The 21,579-nt window shown below is 38.2% G+C and overlaps 1 protein-coding gene across 1 annotated transcript in view; it reads right to left on the reverse strand.

Annotated features, from left to right (window-relative positions):
* Positions 1–13,842: 13,842 nt before the first annotated feature.
* The window catches only part of fut8a (fucosyltransferase 8a (alpha (1,6) fucosyltransferase)), a 103,859-nt gene continuing 96,122 nt past the window's right edge, over positions 13,843–21,579 (reverse strand). The window contains exons 8-11 of the mRNA XM_081393827.1: positions 20,632–20,878; positions 19,789–19,965; positions 18,189–18,339; positions 13,843–15,913 (exon numbers count right to left, since the gene is read on the reverse strand). Coding sequence (XP_081249953.1) covers positions 15,581–15,913; positions 18,189–18,339; positions 19,789–19,965; positions 20,632–20,878 — 908 coding nt within the window. The 3' untranslated portion in view covers positions 13,843–15,580. The remainder of the gene's footprint in view (positions 15,914–18,188; positions 18,340–19,788; positions 19,966–20,631; positions 20,879–21,579) is intronic.

Raw genomic sequence — 21,579 nt, forward strand, 5'->3', positions numbered from 1 at the left:
GAAATTGAGTATGTGTGTGTGTGTCCTCATACATATGTCAACTCGGAGGAATTATTCATCAAAGTGAGAGCTTCTGCACACTGAGTGTCAGCATTGGTTTGGTGATTGGATTCCGTCTCAACTTGGCGAAGAAGTTCCTCCCACGGAGGCGAGAGAGACTTTGTTTGTCCTTTCTCTCTAACGGTCGGGGATGCCATGGATCGTGGTGTTTGTGTCAGCTGAGTAAACAAGTCCATTTAAGCTGCTTCATCAACATAGAACAAACCAAATCGAGCCCAGGCAACAACAGAAACCACACAGAGACTGTATTGACTTAAAGGGTTAGTTCACTTTGATGAATTTTGTACTCTCATTGTGATGAATAATGAACGAACTAACACTTTAAGGTCAAACATATCTGATAATTTCACCTTTTATGACAAGATTAGTTCAGGTTGTAAAATGTCATGTGGTGTATATATACTGTAGGCTATATATAAAGTTTACCTACAGATATTTTGAAACATTCTCTTAAAAACAGTAGATCTTTATCATTAACATGTTCATCCAAATTGACTTCCAGTACACTTATTACAAGGACAGTCCCAATCAATCATCCTGGAGTTAAGTGCCTCGCTCATTGACACAACAGCTCATATCTTGCTTCTTGCAAGTCTTGAACCAGCGACCTTCTGATTATCAGCCTTAGGCTGTAGCCACTGCACCACATAACTAAAACAATAAATCATCTTTAGCAGATGACTCCGTGTCAGTCTGCCACCCTTAAGCCTGCAAATGATCAGCCCAAGCTGAACACTGAACATTATCCGAGGGAAGTTTCAGAAAAGACACGTAGAATGTCTCTGTATATAAATATGGCTAATATGCGACCCTATTTGTGTTTTGTTAGAGTGGATGTACTCTACTAGATCCATTCTAATCAAATGAAAGTCTGTAATCTGGAAAAGGAGCGTATAGCTCCGTTAATTAGAGTTATAACCCCATTTTCTCTGGCCGTTTGCCCCAGCAGAAATGAACAGACTCAAATCGAATGATTTTATCATGGGAAATGAAGCTTTTGTGCTTGTTGAACAGCTTTGTCTAACATTAGAGTTTAATTGGAAGACACCGCACTGCATTACACAGTCTGCCACTGTGTACTGAGATAGAGTAGTTTAAGTTTTTTTTTTTTGTTTTTTTTTTTACAAATCATTTCTTTTTTTCTACGATCTTTTAACATTAGTCAAGGTTATTTGTACCATAAAATTTAAAATTATACATAAAATTAGTTTTTACCCTCTCTAAGCCTTCAGACCCAACTGGCTGTTTTGCATAAGCTCTGTTTTTGCATGTTTTTTGCATCATATGCCATCGATTTCCCGCAAAGGTGTTAGGCTACATTAGCTGTATAATTTCCAAATGTACTTTTTGTAAACTGGTGCTCTTTGCGTGTCGGTCAAAACTTTTTTTTTTCTTTTTTTTATTATTTCAATGAAATGAATTTACTATATTTTAGTTTGATAATTATTTTTATGTAATATTTTGTATTTTTAGGGGATTTTATGGTCCTAAATTATATTATATTAACTGTCGTTAATCTTGAATGCTTTAGAGCACAGACTTAAGTTTGATCTCTTTTCAAAAATGACACTTGGCAGATTATTGCTGAAGTGAAAAATGTAGAAAAAAGAGAATTTGGAAAAAGTTACAGAATTTTACATTTATTGTTATGAAAATTGCTCAAAAATAAAAAAAAATATTTTCAAAAACACATTTTACTCTAAAACTGCAAGAAAATCAAAGCCATAAATCTAAACAAGCTTGATATATATAAAAAATAGCTTTCAGTAAGATTTTGTTTGGCCGTAGTACCAAAACTTTTCACTAGATGAAATTCGTCTCCCATTAATTTCCAATGCGGTGAAAAAAGAGCACAAGTGTGACCATTTTTTTCAGGACCATTAACCTTTTTGAATCATGTCCATGATTTGTGTGTGTGTGTGTGTGTGTGTGTGTGTGTGTGTGTGTGTGTGTGTGTGTTCACATCAAGTACCAAAACCTTTACCAAGTTTCGTACCATGAACTAAAAAAAATCTCGGCAAAAGAGCACTAAAGGGTTAAATAAAAAATAACAACAATTCTATATTTTTAGTGAACAAAAAATGGTAACATCTGACAATAAGGTCCCATTAGTTAACATTAGTTGCAATTATTAGAATTAACTAACAAAGAGCAATAGTCAAGTCAAGTCACCTTTATTAATACAGAGATAACAGGAAAATGATGCATGTCGGCTGTTGTTCAGCTGAAGTAAATTGCTTCATTTCTGTTGTAAAGATCATCAATTATTAAATTAGTTCATTTCATCTATAAAGAAGTTCTGCAAAACAAATGATGTCATCGTCCAGCTCAGTTTAGTTCTCATACAACAGCGTCAGTACAGTCAGATCAATAATATGGTTGTATATTAAGTGTCCCGAACTTAGCAAGCAGAGGAGACAGTGACAAGGAGCCCAAACTCCATCAAGGTGACAATATGGAGAAAAAAACCTTGGGAGAAACTAGGCTGAGTCAGAGAGCCAGTTCTGAAGCTGGTCACGCTTGACCAGGGTCAAGGGAAGCAGGACATTGCTCGACCAGGGTCATATACCGCCTTGCTTTAGTAGGAAATACTTCTTAGCAAACTTTTAGTCATAAAGGTGTCGACTTGTATTGTTCCCAGGTGCAAGAATTCAAAGACTAAACGTTTAGTGGGAGTGAGTTACTTTCGGTCTCCAGGGAAGGATCCAGTGCGTTGTAGTCAGTGGCTAAAGGCAAAGAATCGGAAATGCAAAGAGAATGGCGTAACGGAAAAGCCTTCATGTTTGTCAACAGTTAAAACAGGATGACCACATACACACAGTGTTTTCTATCAAACGGAGGGGAAAAACATGAAAAAAACTGCCAATCCGTCAGTTCCGGCCAAAGCAAAATGATTTTGCGTGCAGTTAAGAAAGCTATTGCCATAGTGTTCCATTTTTATCATATTGCTGTTGTAGACAAAGTACTACAAAATTTAGTGATAAATCTACTCTTACAATAACGGTTTTGTTAATAACCCTTTGCCGATCCGACTGTCCGTGGGCGGAAGTATAAGCTGTAGTTTTCATGAAAGACTTTTGCTGACAAATAAATGTGATTTTTTTTACATATACTGGCGACATTGTAACAATACAAAGCAGGTGAAATTTGGCGAAGTTGCACTTTAACTGAGATTAATAAATGTTTTAGAATGTTTATAGAATGTTTTTTTCATTGTTAGTGCATGATATAAACTAATACACAACTTTAAAGAAAACTTAACATTTAATAAAAAATATAAATACTTCCAGTAAATATAAAATGTGAAAATCTTAACTAAAAAAAAAAAAAAAATCTTTATTGTTAAGTACCAAGCCATTTCTGCAGCTAAGTTTAAAAAAAAAAAGTATTTTTGGATCGAGGGGTTCTGGAACGTACAGTATGTTTCCAAGTGCAAACTTATTTGTTTTAAAAGATCAATAAAACACACAGAAAGCACAGGGGGTCTGCAGTAAAAGGGTCCTCCGGTGGATCCCGCGGAGTCTCGGCACTGCAGAGTCAGCACAGCCCATCTCACAGCCTTCACCACAAGGGCAGACCGCTTCTCCTTTATCACTATTTCAAAAAGCCCATCAAACGGGACCGCAGACGCTGACAGCTCTGCAACAGCAGCTCTCCATCCTGTCAGTCAGGAGCTATTACGACTCCATGTTTGGCTGGGTAGATCTGGGCACTGTCCCAAAGAACATCTTTAGGAGTCGAGCCCAAAGAGCGAGTTTCAGTGTCCATAGTGGGACAGCAGATTGTCAGAACACGAGCCTCATCAAATATTCATCAGAACGAGGCCCTCTGGTCTCAGATCAGCAGGAGAAGAAGGGAGAAGAACAAGATGTCTTTCATTCCACACATGATAGCAGAAATGAAACATGTCGTTTCAAGCTCTTCAAGGACATCTCCCATCTAGAAACACTAGAATCTGACCTGGTTTAACGGTCTGAAAAGGAGGAATGTTCTGAACATCCTCTGTCTACACATGAGCACTTTGAAACAGTATTGCTAGCAAGCTAATATTCATTTAAAGTAAAGTTCAACTACAATTGAGACCTTCTTTTGGAACTACATTGAAGCAAAGTAAAGGGGCAAAATATGTTTTGAATGTAATTATCCTATTATATAATTTAATTTAATAAGAGCCAAAATAAACAATTCATATTTTATATACAATGAAATTTATACAAATATAAAAATAGAAAACTAACAGTTACTTCTGCTTGTGTTATTTTTTGAGTAGCTTTAGATAAACATTTAGTAAAAAATAATTAAATGTACACATTTCTATTTCAAATAAATGCTTTAAAAAACAAAACAAAAAAACTTTCGCCTCAAAGGATTTCCAAAACAAAGTACCACGTTTTATAGCAGCACAATGATTTCAGCAATGATAATTGTTTAAATATAAATCAAATAAAAATGTTTAAAATGATATAAAACATGATATAAAATGTTTCCTGAGCACCAAATCAGCATATTAAAATGATTTCAGAAGGATCATGTGACATAAATTTAAAATAATATGAAAACGGTTATTGTAATTTTAAATGCAGACAAAAAGAAAAGACAAAACGTGAAAAAAACGGTCATATCCCAAACTTTTCTACTTTAATATAAAAAATAAAAAAACATTTTCATCATTATATTCCTAAAGATTCTCCATTTGCTCTCTATATTATCTCATTGCTGTCTAGGAGAAACAGTTTGTATATATTTTTTTCTCTAGCATGTTTACTGATTTATTCATTAACCTTACTAACCTAGACCTGCACAAACATGCACACACAGCAGAGACAGAATATACATTGCTTATCAACCAAAAAACCTGAGAAAAACACTAGATTTACAGTTTAAAAACTTCATTGGGAGCCCATGGTGAGAGTCCTGAGATACCAGCTGTGGTCACCAGTGACTGAGTTCAACAGTACTACTCTGTTTAATGGCTCTTAAAGTCACAGCGCACTGAATAGACCACTCTTCAAAACTAGCATATACACCTGTTGCATGATGCCACTTGAACCCTTGCCATATTTTTGGCCATTATATCCCTCACTGGTTTAGATTAAGACTGACTGTATTGTGACTCTTGGATCAATATTTAATAAAGGATGCAAATACAATTCAAATGCAGCATATTTCTCCACCATTATTTCCTTATTAAGGAGAGGATATAAAAGGAGGAACGGGATGTTCTTTCAGGGGAGGAGAGTAAAAATGAGTTATACACTACTGAAGGATTCTTCAAAAAGAGATGGGAAATGGAATGATAATAAAACCCTCTCGTTTAGCACACCTAACACCCAGCTGCCCACCGAGCCATTCACACACCATCACACAGGATCTCTCGTTTTAACAGACTCATTATTCAGCTCTAACCAGGCGGCAGTTCCAGCAGCTGAACCAGAGAGGACCCTGGGAAATCAAGCTTTCAGAGGACTATTCCCTCTCCACTGCTGCATCACTCTCTGTCACACACAACTCATTCTCACTTTTCATCCAAAGACAAAGCTTTCTCGCAGTTCTCGGGCGTTTATTACTGTATACACACACGCGGCACACACAGATGTGAATGATTTCAAATACGGCAGATGATTGTTCAAAATGAATATAAACTAGGGAGAGGTAAAAAAGGGAGAAAGAGAGAATTGACTTAAATTAGGCAAAATGGACAATGCAGAAAGTTTTTTTTTTTGCCACTTTAATTGAGAGGGCGATGGAGAGGTGACAAAATGCGGAAAAGGAAAACAAGTGTCTTTGTGCAACATGTCAGATCTTCTCTCAGACACAAGCGGACTTCCCTCAGTCTGTTCACTGGCCGTCTGCATATTGCAGTGCATTTTCAAAGTCAGGGGACAGGTTTTTTTTCTCAGTCCACCAGGAAACAAATCATTGGTCAACCTGGACTTGTGGAATCAAATCAGTTTTAAGGCTAAATCTCAACAAGCAAAACTGTACATTCCACTGTGTTTTCTTTCTAATGAACAATAAACAATCAGTACTTATTAATGGGCATACAGATAATCTGATAAAAGCCCAGACACATTTAATTTTCCAATAATTTTCAATTTTAGTGCTTCCTGTAAAATCTGTATTTTCACATGATATTTTCTGTTAAATGCGATAGTAGTTTATCAAACATATCTGATAGTTCTCAGTTCATAAACATGGGCTATTTTGCTTCAAGTGCTTTAAAAAGTAACACTAAAGAAGAGTAAGCAATTTATACACACGCAATGACCAGAACTGAGGTAAAACTTAAACAGTTAGGTTTATTTGCAGACATGGAAGGAACACAATAAGTGATGACACTTCAGATTGTTACTTGAGATTGTTAGCAGATGAGATTATTATTAGTATAGACTAGTATCAGTATTAGTATAGTATTGTTAAAGGGGGGGTGAAATGCTCATTTTCACTCAATCTCCTGTTAATCTTGAGTACCTATAGAGTAGTATTGCATCCTTCATATCTCCAAAAAGTCTTTAGTTTTATTATATTTATAAAAGAAAGATAGGCTGTACCGAGTCTTTCCGGAAAAAAACGAGCGGCTGGAGGCGTGCTGTGTGGGCGAAGCTAAAGCTGTGCAAACGCGGCGAGCTAACAACAACACACAGAGACAATAGAAGCAGTTTTACTCACCGCCCGGTTCCAACGCACGACTGCGAACCTTTATCGTTGTGACTGCTCGATCCTTAAGCATTAGACGATCTGCAAATCCGTCGATCTGGGCTTTGTTTATAAAACAATCATCGTCGAAATGCAGGGAACAAACAGTCTTACACACAACTCCGTTGATGCTCAGAAAAAACAAACTCCATCCACTGGTCCCTTAACGCCGGGTTCTTTGGGAATCTGTGCAGGGTTGTCTTGCCCTGGCAACCAAAAACCCACTTCTTTGGTGACATTGACTTCCCAAAAGCCGAGCAGGGCGCTTTGATGAGGTACTGCTTTCGCTCTCTTCTCTCTCGGGTCTACGAGTGCGCGCGCGCCCGCGATCTTACCGGAGAAGTGCCCTTAGGACCCGTATAAGGAAATTCCGCCACATCTGACGTCACACATGCCCATACTCGAAAAAAACTTTCCGAAACTTGTGACAAACCAGACGTACAACTTAATTTTTGAAACTTTGTCCATGTTTAGCATGGGAATCCAACTCTTTAACAGTGTAAAAAACTCAGTATGCATGAAATAGCATTTCACCCCCCCTTTAACTTTGAGTTTTTGTCTCTGGGCACACACACACACACAAGGGAACAACATTGAGATGAGGGATGACTGGAAGATAACTTGGATGACATGATGACTGGAGATAGCGGTAGCTAGCAAGGTTATCAGGAACATCAAGCGGGGAAGTAGCAATCTGTAGTATCAGATGAGGTCAGATCAGGGCTGTGTTTAAGTCCATTTTTTACGCCCTCCATCTTGTTTACGTGGAGGTACATCATGCTTACGTTGCACGAGTGTCCACTACTGGTGGAACCTTGCGATGTTTTTAAATGGAACGCATTAAGGCCTTGATCACTTGGAAACCACAATGGAGCTTGTCTATTAGTTACAGTTTTTTTTCCTTATAAATTTGTTTATACGCACCATTCTATACGAATTCGTACAATTTGGTAGGTAGGTAGGTCATTCGTATGAATTCATACGAATTGGGCAAATTGTAAAATACGTATGAATTGCCATGAGATCGGGTTGGGGAACACCAAATGGAGTAGCGTTAGTATTTATGTAACAGACACTTACTGTATGTCCAAAGCACCTAACAGATGTAATACTGGGACAGGTCTACTGGTGTAACATGAGGATAAGTACTTTGTTCAAGGGCACAAGGGTAAAAGCTCAGAGATAAACCCTCACATGGATTTTACCCACACCTTTTCACTTACCAGCCCAGATCATTACCCACTACAACACGCAACCAGTCAAATAAGCCTTTGTTCTTTCACTGTTAAAAGAGTTGACACCATATGAGCTCACCTGAAAAAGTACAGCTGGACAATTACTGACAAAAAATAAACCAGCAGAATGCCTGTTCCAGTAGGACTGTGGAATAAATCCCCTCAGGATCCAATAAAAAACGTCTCGCATCACCTACAGAGAGGGCTTTTCTTTCACTCATCATCCTTTTCAGCTTTGTTTACATCTTTATCCTCATTCTTTCTCTGCTGTCAAAAGCAGCACAGTTCCTTCATACACCTTTTCGTCCTTTGCTTTCACCACATATTTATTCGAGTGTCAGAGAGTGACACCTTAATTACAGCAGATGACCTGCAGTCCCAGAGAGAGTAGCGATTCTTTCACTCTCCTCTTCTCTCGCTCACCAACTGCTGGACAAGGTTATGGCCAGTGTTCAGCATTTTATAGGGTTTATTTTTATATTCAGCCTAAAGCTGAAAAAAAAATCATTATATCATTAAACACGTCAATTTAATTGCTTAATATTCCAATAAAATCGGAAACAACTAATTTAGAAGTGATTAAAGACCCATTTAGGTTTAAGTGTATATTTTTGGAAATTATTTTGAGTTTGCAATTAAATAACTGCCACCATTGCACTGAATTCAACATTATTTAAAAAAATCATCCCCAAAATATGTATTTTATATTAAGCTGACAGGGTATTTGTTTTTATAAAGCTGAAATATAAATTTTTTATATATATGAAATGAAACAGTAATAATGTAAAATAAAAAAAGTTAACTTTTTTGTCCTTGTTTTTCTATAAAAAATGTTGCCGACTCCAAAGTGCCCACTTGAAAACTCCTGAATTAATGTGTCTCATGCTTAGATGACTAAAGCAGTATTGCTATGATGGTAAAAGACCTTATAAAGATTGAATATTGGTTGAACACTTGAATGAATGAAAAAAAACAACAACATAGATCTGTGTTTCCCCTCATATTGTCTCGCACACACAAGCGTACACAGTCCATTTAATGACAGCACAAATGACAGACAATTACTTCTTTTCAATGCAGAATTCTGCAAAAAGCTTTTAAAGTAACGGATTCCATCTGCTGTCTGATGTGGTTCAGTGATTTCTCATTTACGAAGCTGACGAAGTCATTTGTCATTTCAAAGCATCCATACGACTCGTCGCCAGTTGGCTGAAAGAAAGCGCGAGGGGAAGTTTCACCATTTAAAAGCTGCTGGGGTCACTGACATCATTTCGAGAAACGTCAGAGAATCTCTAAACTGCTTTTATATTTGTAATGAAGGTCAGTTTAGGACTGGTTTAGAAGGGGTTGTGTCTGAAAAATGCATGAAAACCACTTATCTGCAGGCCTATGAAGCAAGAAGCCATTGCTGTGTTGTTTTGAAGACTGACTGAATTACATTTACTCAATACATGCAATTATCGCAAATGTAGTGGGGGTTCAACTTAAAATCCCCCTGTAGTCAATAATTGTATATCTTTGATAACCAACTGTGCACTCTTGCTTCATTTAATATAGACCTTTTGTAGCCCCGCCCCTTTCTATCTACTGTATCTATCTACACCAAACCAAGGTTGTTGTGTTTAGTTAGTGTACTTGTTTAGCAAGACAGTGAGTAAAGAGTGACGAGTAAAATAGTGAATTCTGCAACAAATCGAAATGAATGTCAGCGGTAACCGACAGCATGTTACAGATGAATGACAGAGCTTACCTTGTATTTAACCCCGGGCGTTCCTTTAATCTTATTAGATCAAGCCGACACTACAAGACTGAAGGTCGCCGTCCAGCAAATGTTACAAACTCACAGTTTCTTGTTTCCCGACTGGTTACGATCCTGAAATTCATTTCTCACACAAACTTACACATTTACAGTCATGCTCATAAGTTTACATACACCTTGGAGAATCTGCAAAATGTGAATTATTTTAACAAAATAAGACTGATCATACAAAATGCATGTTATTATTTATTTAGTACTGTCCTGAATAAGAAAGTTTACATTAAAGACGTTTACATGTCCACAAGACAAAATAATGACTGAATTTATAAAAATGACCACGTTCAAAAGTTTACATACCCTTGATTCTTAATACTGTGTTGTTACCTGGAGGATCCACGACTGTTTTTTTTTTTTGTCCTTTGTTTGACCTGAGCAGTTAAACTGCCCAATGTTCTTAAGAAAAATCCTTCAGGTCCGGCAAATTCTTCAGTTTTCCAGCATATCTTGCATATGAACCCTTTCCAGCAGTGACTGTCTGGATTTTAGATCCATCTTTTTACACTGAGGACAATTGAGGGACTCAAACACAACTATTAAAAAAGGTACAAACATTCACTGATGCTCTAGAAGGAAACATGATACATTAAAGGGATAGTTCACCCAAAAATGAATGTTAGCTCATGATTTACTCACCCTGAAGTCATCCTTCTGTAGGTGTATATGACATTCTTCTTTCAGACGAATACAATCAGAGTTATATTAAAAAAATGTCCTGGCTCTTCCAAGCTTTATAATGGGAGTGAATGGGTGTATGTCTTTGGAAGTCCATCTAAGTGCATCCATCCATCATAAAAGTGCTCCACGCGTCTCCGGGGGTTAATAAAGGTCTTCTGAAGCAAAGCAATGCGTTTGTGTAAGAAAAATATCCATATTTAAAACTTATCGACTAAAACAACTAGCTTCCGGCAGACGGCCTACGCAAGTCGACTTACGCCAAAAGAGTCACCCTTGACGATGTATGAGGTAGGAGTGGCGTAAGCTTTGACGCCTCTCGGAGTTCAAACAAACAGGGCTGGTCAACCGCGTTTGTCATTATGTTGTGCATCAAGTTCAAGGGCGACTCTTTTGGCGTAAACCGATGCGTACCGGAAGCTAGATATTTTAGTCGATAAAGTTTTAAATATGGATATTTTTCTTACACGTACGCATTGCTTCACTTCAGAAGGCCTTTATTGACCCCCGGAGACACGTGGAGCACTTTAATCATGAATGGATGCGCTGTGATGGACTTCCAAAGACATACACCATTTCACTCCCATTATAACGCTTGGAAGAGCGAGGACATTTTTAAATATAACTTCGATTGTCTTTGTCTGAAAGAAGAATGTCATATACACCTAGGATGGATTCAGGGTGAGTAAATCATGGGCTTATTTTCATTTTTTTGGTGAACAATCCCTTTCAGAGCTGGGGGTGAAAACTTTTGAACAGGATGAAGATGTCAAAATTTTTCTCATTTTGTTTAAATATATGTGAAAAGATGGATCTCAAAATACAGTCACTGCTGGAAAGGGTTCAGATATGCAAAATATTCTGGAAAACTAAAGTTTTAGACAGGAAATGATTACATAAATAACAAGTCCACTTTTTAGTCTTAAGCCTTCGGGCCTAGAAAGGCTTACCTTAAGCACACATTGACATTCAGTAACTGAGTCGTGATTGATTTAGGAAGGAATTATACTGTACGCTCATACCTTCAAATCTCTATTCTATAGTCCTGCATCTAGAGCGTAAAAAGACAGATGGAGAGGGAGAGGCGAGGAGCGGCTGTAAAAGTAAAGACGTTTAACGTGTGAAGAGATAAGAGCCGTGCTGCAATTTCTCTGCGTGTCGAGGCAGAGACGCAACCTCTTAATCACCCAAGCTATCAGATCAGCCCAGCTGCTAACAGCGCTAAAAGCCCAGATGCTAGAAGACCAGAAACACGCTGTTTCAGCCAACATGCAAACTAATGCCAACGAGAGAGAGATAGAGGGTGATGTGGGGGTCTTTGGCAGTTAATTGAGGCTGCAGGCAGACAGGACGCTAATCATTCTAGAAAACCTATTCTAGGGGCAATGCTTCAATTCCTGCTTCTACAAATTGTTGCCCTTGATTAGAGCACTTCATCTCCTGCCTCCTAAAGAATTACAGCTGCTGTTTTGTAAATATTCAGTTCAGTTAAAGGGACAGTTGGCGCAAAATTGAAATTCTGCCATTTTAATGTATCATTACAAACCTGCCGTTCTCTCTAAGGCACAAAGGGAGTTAATTAGCATTTTAGCTCTTAAAGTCTAATCTATTTTCTAAATGCATGCTATAAATCTTATTGTGAATGATTAATCCGTGTACGTTTAATTTTTTTTTTGACATCATAATACTCAAACTAAATGTCCATCCAAATCTCTATCTTTTAATGAACTGACAGACTCCTCTCTGGTGAGGTATGCCTGACTTATCCAAAAAATCAGTCTGCAACTACAATCTACAGCATTTCACATTCAAATGTGCCTCCATCCATTCAACAACCAATGGATAGAACCAAGTCACTGCTCTACATTTTTTTCTTTTCGATAAACTGTTTCACCCGGATGTTCATTTCAATACAGAAAAAACTTGTTACATTGTGACTTTTGAGAGTTATGAAGATTTTCAGTAAATAAATTGAAATTCTGTCTGTTCCTCAATCAAAGTTATCAAATGGTTTAGTAATATGGGTCACTTTTATGATACTTTGTTTCATTATATAAAAAATCATAAATATTCTGTTAATCATCTTCTTTTGGCTTCCACAGAAGAAAGAAAGCATGGACTAGCATGAAGGTAAGAAAACACGGACAAAATTGTAGTTACTGGGTAAACTTTGGTGATTGATGTACCTTTAAGACATGTCGTCTACAGTGTTTATAGCCAGGCCCAAATTTATCTGAACTTGGAATCAGGTCATAAAACTGAGGAACCCGAGAGGCACCAGAAAAACAGATCCAGTCTCCTTCTGAGAGCCTCCAAGAACAACATGACATCCTGCTGGGAGAGAGAGCTTATTTCCCTATTTGTTTTATTTTCATAAGCATATGGGGTTCATTGGTCAGTTCAATAAATAATTGTAGGCTAAATAGCAATTTCATTGAAATACCTGCTCAGAGTGTGTTGTGGTTTAATTAACGAGAGCAGTGTGACCTGTGTGTTCAGGAACACCTTGGAGAAACGTTCATTCTGTTTAGCCCACCGCTGGGAACTGAACTTGGTTTCAGAGCTGTAATTTGGGCTATGACGCACACACTCACAGGCATGCATCAGGTTTGTAATTAATTATTGACAAGACTGGAAATCTCACCTCTCTATGGTACTAAAATTGCATAAGCATGTGGCACATGAACACACACGTTTGATTTGAGACTTTTCCTGAATATATTTGCCGCTAATATCCCTTAAAGGGACTGTTCACCCCAAAATTAAAATTCTGTCATCATTCGAAATTGAAACCTGAAGCCTTTCTTTGTTCTACTGAACCCAAAAGAAGATATTTTGAAGAATGTTCATAACCAAACAATTTTGGTTAACATCGACTTCCTTCGGATGGATGGAAAATTAGATAGACAGTCAGACAGAGAGACAGAAAAACATACGGATGCATGAATTGATAGAAAATCAGATAGACAGACAGACGATAGATGCATGTTTGAGTTGTTTTAACAGAAAGCAACTTGCACTGAAAAAATATGTCAGTCCCATTGTTTTGTCTCAAGATGCACACCAGTAATTTTTTTTTTCTAGGGCACGCTTATAAAAGCTACTGTAACGTCATCCTTATGTCATGGGAACGACATCTTCCCTATATTAAGGGAACGACATCTTATTCTCGTGGCCACAACTAACCTGTGTGACCATAGCAACCTGGGATTATCAGAAATTTATGTTAATAAATATAAATGAATATATTTTGAACTAAAAATTACAAAAAAAGTGCAGAATTAATATATATATATAGATATAGATATGTATCGCTATAGACAGGTAAGATACAATAAAAAAAATAAAATATATATTTTTACACATTTATCACATATTTATAATATTTCAGATTTTTTACAGCATAACTATACATCTTCATATTTTAGAAAAGGAATTCTTCCCAATGGGGTTTGTCAAAGCAAAAAGTTTGAAAATACCTGTTGTAGGTACACTCACACAGTGTCAGTGATTGACAACCATATTTTCCCACACACTCTCAAACGGTCCTGCTCATACAACAGCTTTCAAACAGTTCTCGCTATATCGCCTGACATTGTAAATATAAAAAATGCCGACGTCTAGAACATTAGAAAGCTTTATATCACAGATCATATGACACAAGCAGTTAAATAAGGTTCGGTTCACACAGATTTATTGACATAGCGATTTTGAATGCTGAAAGTGTCAGGAAGCTAGTTCGGTTAAAATACTCTTGTTTATAACCAAACTGTGTGTGAATACAGTGGAATTTAGTGCGCTAAAATAGCACTGAAAACATATTATGCTACTGTGTGAATATAGGCTAAATATAAAATATAAAACTGGGACAAAAAACGTACAATGTCGTGTTGTGCCAGCACAATAATAAAACAAAAAATGTAGTTTGTCAGCTTTAAGTCAATTGTCCCTAAAGAATAGCCAAACATACACACGCACACACACGCACGCACGCACACACACACATCACACAATATTAAAATACAGACATACACACAATAGTAAAATACAGACATAGACCAAATTTGGCTGATCAATTTATTTGATCTGCTTACCAAAGAGACAATGCCCGCAAACATAAAACAATGAACAACTCCTTCATGATTAACTAAAATTTATAATGACAGCAAGTGTCATTCTTACCATAATTATTCTTTCTCTTCTCATCTCATCATCAATATCATATCATTAATAATATTAGTATCCTTATCTTCATATTAAGTGTCATTTTCTTATCTGTTTTGTATTTTAAAATGTAATAAAATGAAATGATCTCTTAAAAAACATGATGGACACACGGCTGTGGATAAGACACTACATGGAAAGGAGGGGAGGAGTGTAATTCTGCGTGGAAAGGCTGGTCCGTAAGGCTCCAGAGTCAAAACTCTTTCCGTAAAAGTCAATCGCCCTCATAGGCACCGTTTCCGCACACTTCACACACAAACGCACATACACACTCACACAAACGCATGATAAACCTTACAGTGAAAATAAAAACAGCATAAGTCACATTTAAAAGCACAGTATGGCAGTGGAAATTAATAGCTCATGGGTGTGAAGAGGAGTGTCAGTTGGCAAAGCGATGGCATGAGAGAAACAAGTAGACTGAGGCTAGAGTAAAGGATGCCATCATTTGTGCACAAGGAGGTATAAGAGCATAGGAGGACGAGAGTAACCCGGGTTTATGATTCCTTTGTCATGATCGGTTTGTCGCAATGTTTCTTCTTCCAGTTGTGTTCTTAAATAAACGTATTTAGTCCCCTTCATTACCCGGAGATTAATTAGAAAGTACCTACAGTACAGTGGCTTCCGTTTTTCTGTTGCCTTGAGTTCATGCTCTTTGTTTTTTGTCTTCCACGACCCTGATTCCCATTTCAGGGGGACTCAAGGTCCAAGCACCAGAGTTAGGAAGATTTCCCAAAACCCTTTGAAGAACCCCTAGACAACACACACACATGTACACGAACACATTCATACACACTCACACACAAAGTGCATCCCATTTGGGTGGTCCAGGGTTTCCTCATTTCATAAACAAGAGTATTTGTACTGTCTTTCTCTACGGCTTCTTGAGAAGTTTGTCCGCCTCTGGGTACGTGGGATACTTCACTGTCTCGATCTTCTCTTTGACTTTATAGGAGGGGTAGAGGCCAGTACGGCCCATTTTGCGGTTGATTCCCTTAGAGTATCCGTCCCAATGATTGCCCGCGACGCCAATCAAGTCTCCGGGCTCTAGTGGGATGTCTTCGCTGTTGCGTGGTTGGTGCGGGTAGATGGCGATCTGGTTGTGGGCGTTCTGCCCACCAAAGTAGTAGATGTCGTCGAGGGAGTAGAAGAAAGAGGAAGCATCTGGGTGGAGAGTCTGCATGATCTCATAGGCCACTCGACACACCTGTGCACAGTGGAAAGGAAAACAAAGACACATGTTCACAAGCTCCTTTCAAGCAGAATCCTCTGAGTGGAGTTGAAAGGGATATGTAGTTGCACCTGACAAAGATGAATGGACTTTACAATGGTTAAGTGCTCCTCATGAAGAGATGAAGTGAAGCTTAAGGAATATTAGAACAAAGTACCCACAGTCTGGAGCATACTGCACACAAAAAAGTCAAGATTTCGGATTTCAAAATCAGAAACTTGGATCTGACTAGCTGGCCTCTGCAGGGGTTTTTAATCAGTTTGTCGGGAAACAAAGTCTTGTTTAAAATGTATCGGACTGCTATAATGATGAATGATTAAGAAAAGTCACTGGACCAAAAGTTTTCTTTCTAATTCTCGACATGCTGTGGTCATTTTTATGGATCTTTACGATTGTTGATTGGTAAAGTCTTGCTCTTGGAAGGCTACCATACTGTAGAGTAGGGGTGGGCGATATGGCCAAAAAAATTATCACGTTAAAATTTTTCATATCAGTTAATAATGATAAATGATAAATGTCAAATCTTTATTTCTTTCAAGTTTAAAGGCAGATCTTTGCTCCTTGTTTTTTTTTTCATCAGAAAAATTGACAAAAACTTGTCAAACAAGTGAACATTTTACTGTAGCTTGAGTTGGGATGCAGATGTAAATGTATGTTTATTAACAAAAAACAACCTAATTTTTACAGGGTAAAATTTGGTCTTCCATTGTATTTGGATCTAGTGTTTAGAGTATTTTAACCACAGGTAAAACCACGCATTGCACCTCATTACCAGGGTAAAAATATTAACTATATTGCTTCTATGGTATTTGTTATGAAAAACAGTAGCCTAAAGACATTTACAGTAGTATAATACAAATGCAAACTGCTATAGCTTAATAACAAAAAATACTCCACAATATTCCACATTTCTGCCACAATCCCATGGTTTCAGTTAGTGTTTACAGTAAATCATGGTAAATGTTGGCAACTTGTGGATCGAAAAGCCTTCTAACTGTATTGTTGTGGCTCAGTGTTTCTGTTTCTTCTGTTTTCTGCATCAGTGTTGTTGAGAATGTCAGCGCTGTTTCATCTGGCTTATAAGTAGTTGAAATCACAAGGCATTTGATTTGTGGTTTGTATGTGAGAACTCTGCACCGAACTCGAACGCTTTTCACAGGGTCTCACAGCGCTGTTTAGTGGTGGCGTGATTGAGACAGTCAGCAAGTAAATGCATTCACTCTGAGCTCAGTGTGTTTTGAGCCGAACTGATAAATGTTCTGTGTGGTGGTTCAAACAAGCAGCTCTGTATCGTTCCGCTTTTGGCACATTCACCGTTTATGTTTCTCATATGCAACAGAAATGGCAGGCCTTATCAGTTATTGCCACGAGCTGCGACGGTCTGCAACACGCAGGCGCAGATTTTTTTGCAGTGCATAAACATTATGTCGAACACTTATCGAAGCTGAGGTGTTCAGTGTTATTTGAAAATAACAGACAGGTGTGTTGGAACTGAAGTCTACAGAAGCAGGGTTGACTACCCCTATTACTCCAGTGAGATCTTGGCTAAAAGTCTTGGTACACTGTGACACCCATGGTCTTTTTTATGTGAGAGTGCACAATTGTAGCAAAGACTGCTCCCACTCGTCCCATTGATAGCTGGTTGGAGCAATCACACTGCATGACTGTGACTTCATCAGAAGTCATAATGTCATAATGGGAATTAATCAACTGGCAATAAATATGTCACACTAGCAATTTGTAATATACAAATATTAGTTAATATCATTGATTTTGGCAGTCAAAAATTGTTCAGTGTGAGTTTGTCTTATGTGGGCGATTCCTGGCCAGAATAAATGGACCAGACTTTCTGTTCATAGTAATTCTAGACTATTTTTTGCCAGACACCATTTCTGACATGAAAACAAAAATCACAAACCAAACATAAAATCAGCATGCTATTTCAGAGCTAACCACAAAGTCCGCATTGTACCAGAGAGGACTTGAGTTTAAAAAAACTGAAGCTCAAAAAAAAAAAAAAAAAAAAAAACTAAAGAAAATGGGAAGAAGAACAAGAGGAAATGGAGAGTTATAAAATGGTCAAGTCTTAACCCCATAGAAATGCTGTGGGAGGTTTGGGCACCACATGCAGGAAAACACATGCACAATAAAGACATCACACAGCTACAGGTGTTTGGCGAGCAGAAAGGGACATGACCATATAGGAGACAAACAGAACAAAAACTTCTTTAAGAAGTGGGTCAGACTGTACCTGTGAGGAGAAGGTGCACACTAAGAAGTTTGTCCTGGAAAGGAAGTGGATATCCAAGATGACTCCTCTCAGAGAGTTTTCAGTGTAGCGGTTGTGTAGCCCAGCAGACCATGAAATAGAATTATCACTAATAAATTCATAATCAGGGTACCTGCACACAAACACAAAACAAATGTTGATTAAAAGGCCCTCCTGATGGCCCACTTCTTGCTATGTTCCAAACCCTGGTCAGCTGCCTACCTACAGTGTACAGCAATTTTAAGCATCATTTCAAGCATGCTTATGACGTCAAGGCTGTTCCAAACAGAGAACAGCAAGTATTATTAAACACCTAGATTTGGCCAAATTCTAATGCAGCACTGCATGTATCCTTTGCTAATAAAAGAATTCCAGAATTCACTCTGTGCACAAAAGGACTTCCCTTTTCACATTATTAATGATTATTAAATCTTTCTAGCTATAGTTATCGTTACAGTTATCAACCATGGTGTGAAAGAGCCTTTAGGCCGTGTGTCCACCAAAGCATTTTTAGCCAGCTGAAAATGCCAGGTGGTCTTCTGAAAATTGCTAGATGCGGGCGCTTGAAAGCGTTTCGGTAACACAGCACTTTTTTCAGAGACATTGTTTTAAATGATTTTGTTTCACTATTGTGCTTGTTGTCATCTGCTGTCGTTGTACAAGCAGTATGTGACAGTTGGTCAATGTCGTATTTGTCTCGTCCCTCCTCCACTGTGATTGGATGGCTGGGTAAAAAGTGATAGTAATGAGCACAGCGTTTTACCCAAAGCTGAACATTTTTCAACTCTTGGCTTCTGGAAAAATAGACGCTCAGCACCTCGTCACATTGCTGCCGTTTTTAAATTCGTGGCACTCCCATTGAAAACAACTGAAAAAATAGTCTGGCCTTGGGAAAAAACGCTCTGTGGACACGGCCTTAGTCAAATTGAAAGTCAAGTCACATTTATTTACATAGCACTTTTTTAAAAATCAGATTGTTTCAAAGCAGCTTTACAGACATAACAGAAAAATAATGCAAAAAAGTTTGTTTCCAGAAGAAAATAGCGTCACAGTTGAGTGATGTTTCATTTTTGTTTTAAAAAAGTTATTAATTTAGTTCATTTATATATATATATAGCCGCTCTGGAGTAAACCATGATGTCATCGTCCAGCTCAGTTCAGTTCTTGTATAATAGTGTCAATGCAGGCAGATCAATATTATTGTTGAATATTAAATCAAATGTTACATTTAATGTCCCCAACTAAGCAAGCCAAGCCAATGGCAACAAAGGTGGAAAAAGGCGACAGTGGCAAGGAACCAAAACTCCAACAGGTGGCAGACTGGAGAAAAAGACCTTGGGAGAACCCAGGCTATACCCTTACAGTGTTTTATTTCAGTCACTTAATGACGATGTTCCATGTTGGTTAAAATGGTTACAACTTAGTGTATTCTTAATGATTCTAAGCTATTCTCTTAATGATTTTTTTTGTCTTCTTTATTTCCAGTTAAAATATCTATCTTAATATATATCTTTAAGAGAAGAACAATTGAATTGATAAGAAACACTGCATGGGATACTAAGACTGTATAAATTGTACTCACTTAGACTTGGCCTCTTGCAGTAGAGAGGGGTCGTCGGTGGCGAGGTAAACTCGTTTCTTGTCCACATGCATGCGCTGGGCCAGGCTCTGGTAGTGGTCCTCCACATGCGCCATGTACTCTTCTATGGGGTGGAATGCCGCCTCCGTCCCTACCTTATCTGTCCGGCGCACATGTACCCTGGAGAGAGGAGCAATTCCTGGGTCAGGCTGATTGTGTGTGTCCGTTTGAGAAAGGGATTCAAGGTCGCCAAAGAACAGGAAAAAATACAGACCAGCAGAATAAAATTGTGTTATTTTTTTAAACGGATGTTTAAAGGTTTTACGCTTTGGGGTGCCGGTTTTCTGAAAATGCCAACCATTATGTGTCTATGTGTGAGTGTAAGGATGGGCGCCTGAATAAAAAGATGACAGAGAAAGTACGAATAGTGTGTGCGAGAGAGATAGAGACAGAAAGATGGCTGTGAGTGGTTGCGCTCCCACTAGAGAGCAAAGTGGGTGTAAGTGGAGATTGATTGTTGGAGCAGTGGTGGTTTGTGTGAAAGGGTCTCTCTCCTCCTTTTCTCCCCCTCCTTCCCTCTCTCACACATAAATACATTCAAAACCTTACAGTGCCTGTGTTTCCTAAGCTTGAGGAAGCTTTAAACACATAGCTTTAAACAATGGGACTAATAATTATTATATATGTTATTTATGTTTTAGCTGATTGCTTAATTTCCCAAGAAACAATGAGTCACAATTATTTTAATAAGTATAGTAAGCATAGTACGTTCTGGCTTCACTAATAAAAAACAGTGAAATATGTAGCGTCTGAGTGGATTTGATGGGATAATGTGTAATGTCTCACCCTATAATGGGGTGCTTGAAGCCCAGCTTGTTGGTGGCCTCTTCCATCTCCTTCATCAGCCAGGCCTGAGGGCGGATCAGGTACTTGACAAACTGAGACACCCACCACACGGCTGGGTCTCCGTGAAGCCTCTGAAGTCGGTCCGCAAGGTCTTCAGGGATGGCCAGGGGCAGGTATGGGGGACGAGGGTGCAGGCTGTCCACGATGGGCAACTCTATGACCTGAACATCCCGATCGTTTGCTTCACCTACAGACAAAGGCACAAGATAATAAGCGGAAAAAATAAAGGAATGCACTGGAGAAATGAAATATTGCAGAATGGACTGTAAATTGGCCCAACATGCTTTTCCAATATGAGATTAATTTACAATTAGCAAGTCAATAAAGCTTGACGGAGAAGCTGCTCACAAGGAATAAAGTGTGTGGGCTGAGAACACAGGAGCAGGAGAGGAAAAAAAAGACACCCTTAGGCCACAAACATAATACACGTAGGTATAAAAACAGATTCAAATGCCTGCTGAACATCCTTTACATTACATTACATTGACGCCTTTGGCAACCGGTTTTATCCAAAGTGACTTACAGTGCATTCAAGGTGCACAATTTGTCAGTGTGTATATGCCACATACATCACATGCCTTCTTGCATTAGTGTGGCGGTAACAAACCTCAAGGGGTGAGGTGATGGAGTTCCCTTCAAATGTCTGTGCCATTACACTGGATGTGTTATTATGTGCTTACACACATGCCAAGAGTATGTTTCAGGCCATGGGGATGTAGAAAATATTGGAAGCCATATCAGTATATATAATGTGCATATGTACAGTACTGTGCAAATGTCTTAGCCACGTTAGTATTTTCACACACACAAAAAATGTTAAGACAGTTATTTATCGTTTGCTGTAGTGTGTCAGTAGGACATATCAGTTTACATTTCCAAATATTAATT

This window comes from Scardinius erythrophthalmus (assembly GCF_964197995.2).
Source record: "Scardinius erythrophthalmus genome assembly, chromosome: 19".
NCBI classification, from domain to species: Eukaryota; Metazoa; Chordata; class Actinopteri; order Cypriniformes; family Leuciscidae; genus Scardinius; species Scardinius erythrophthalmus.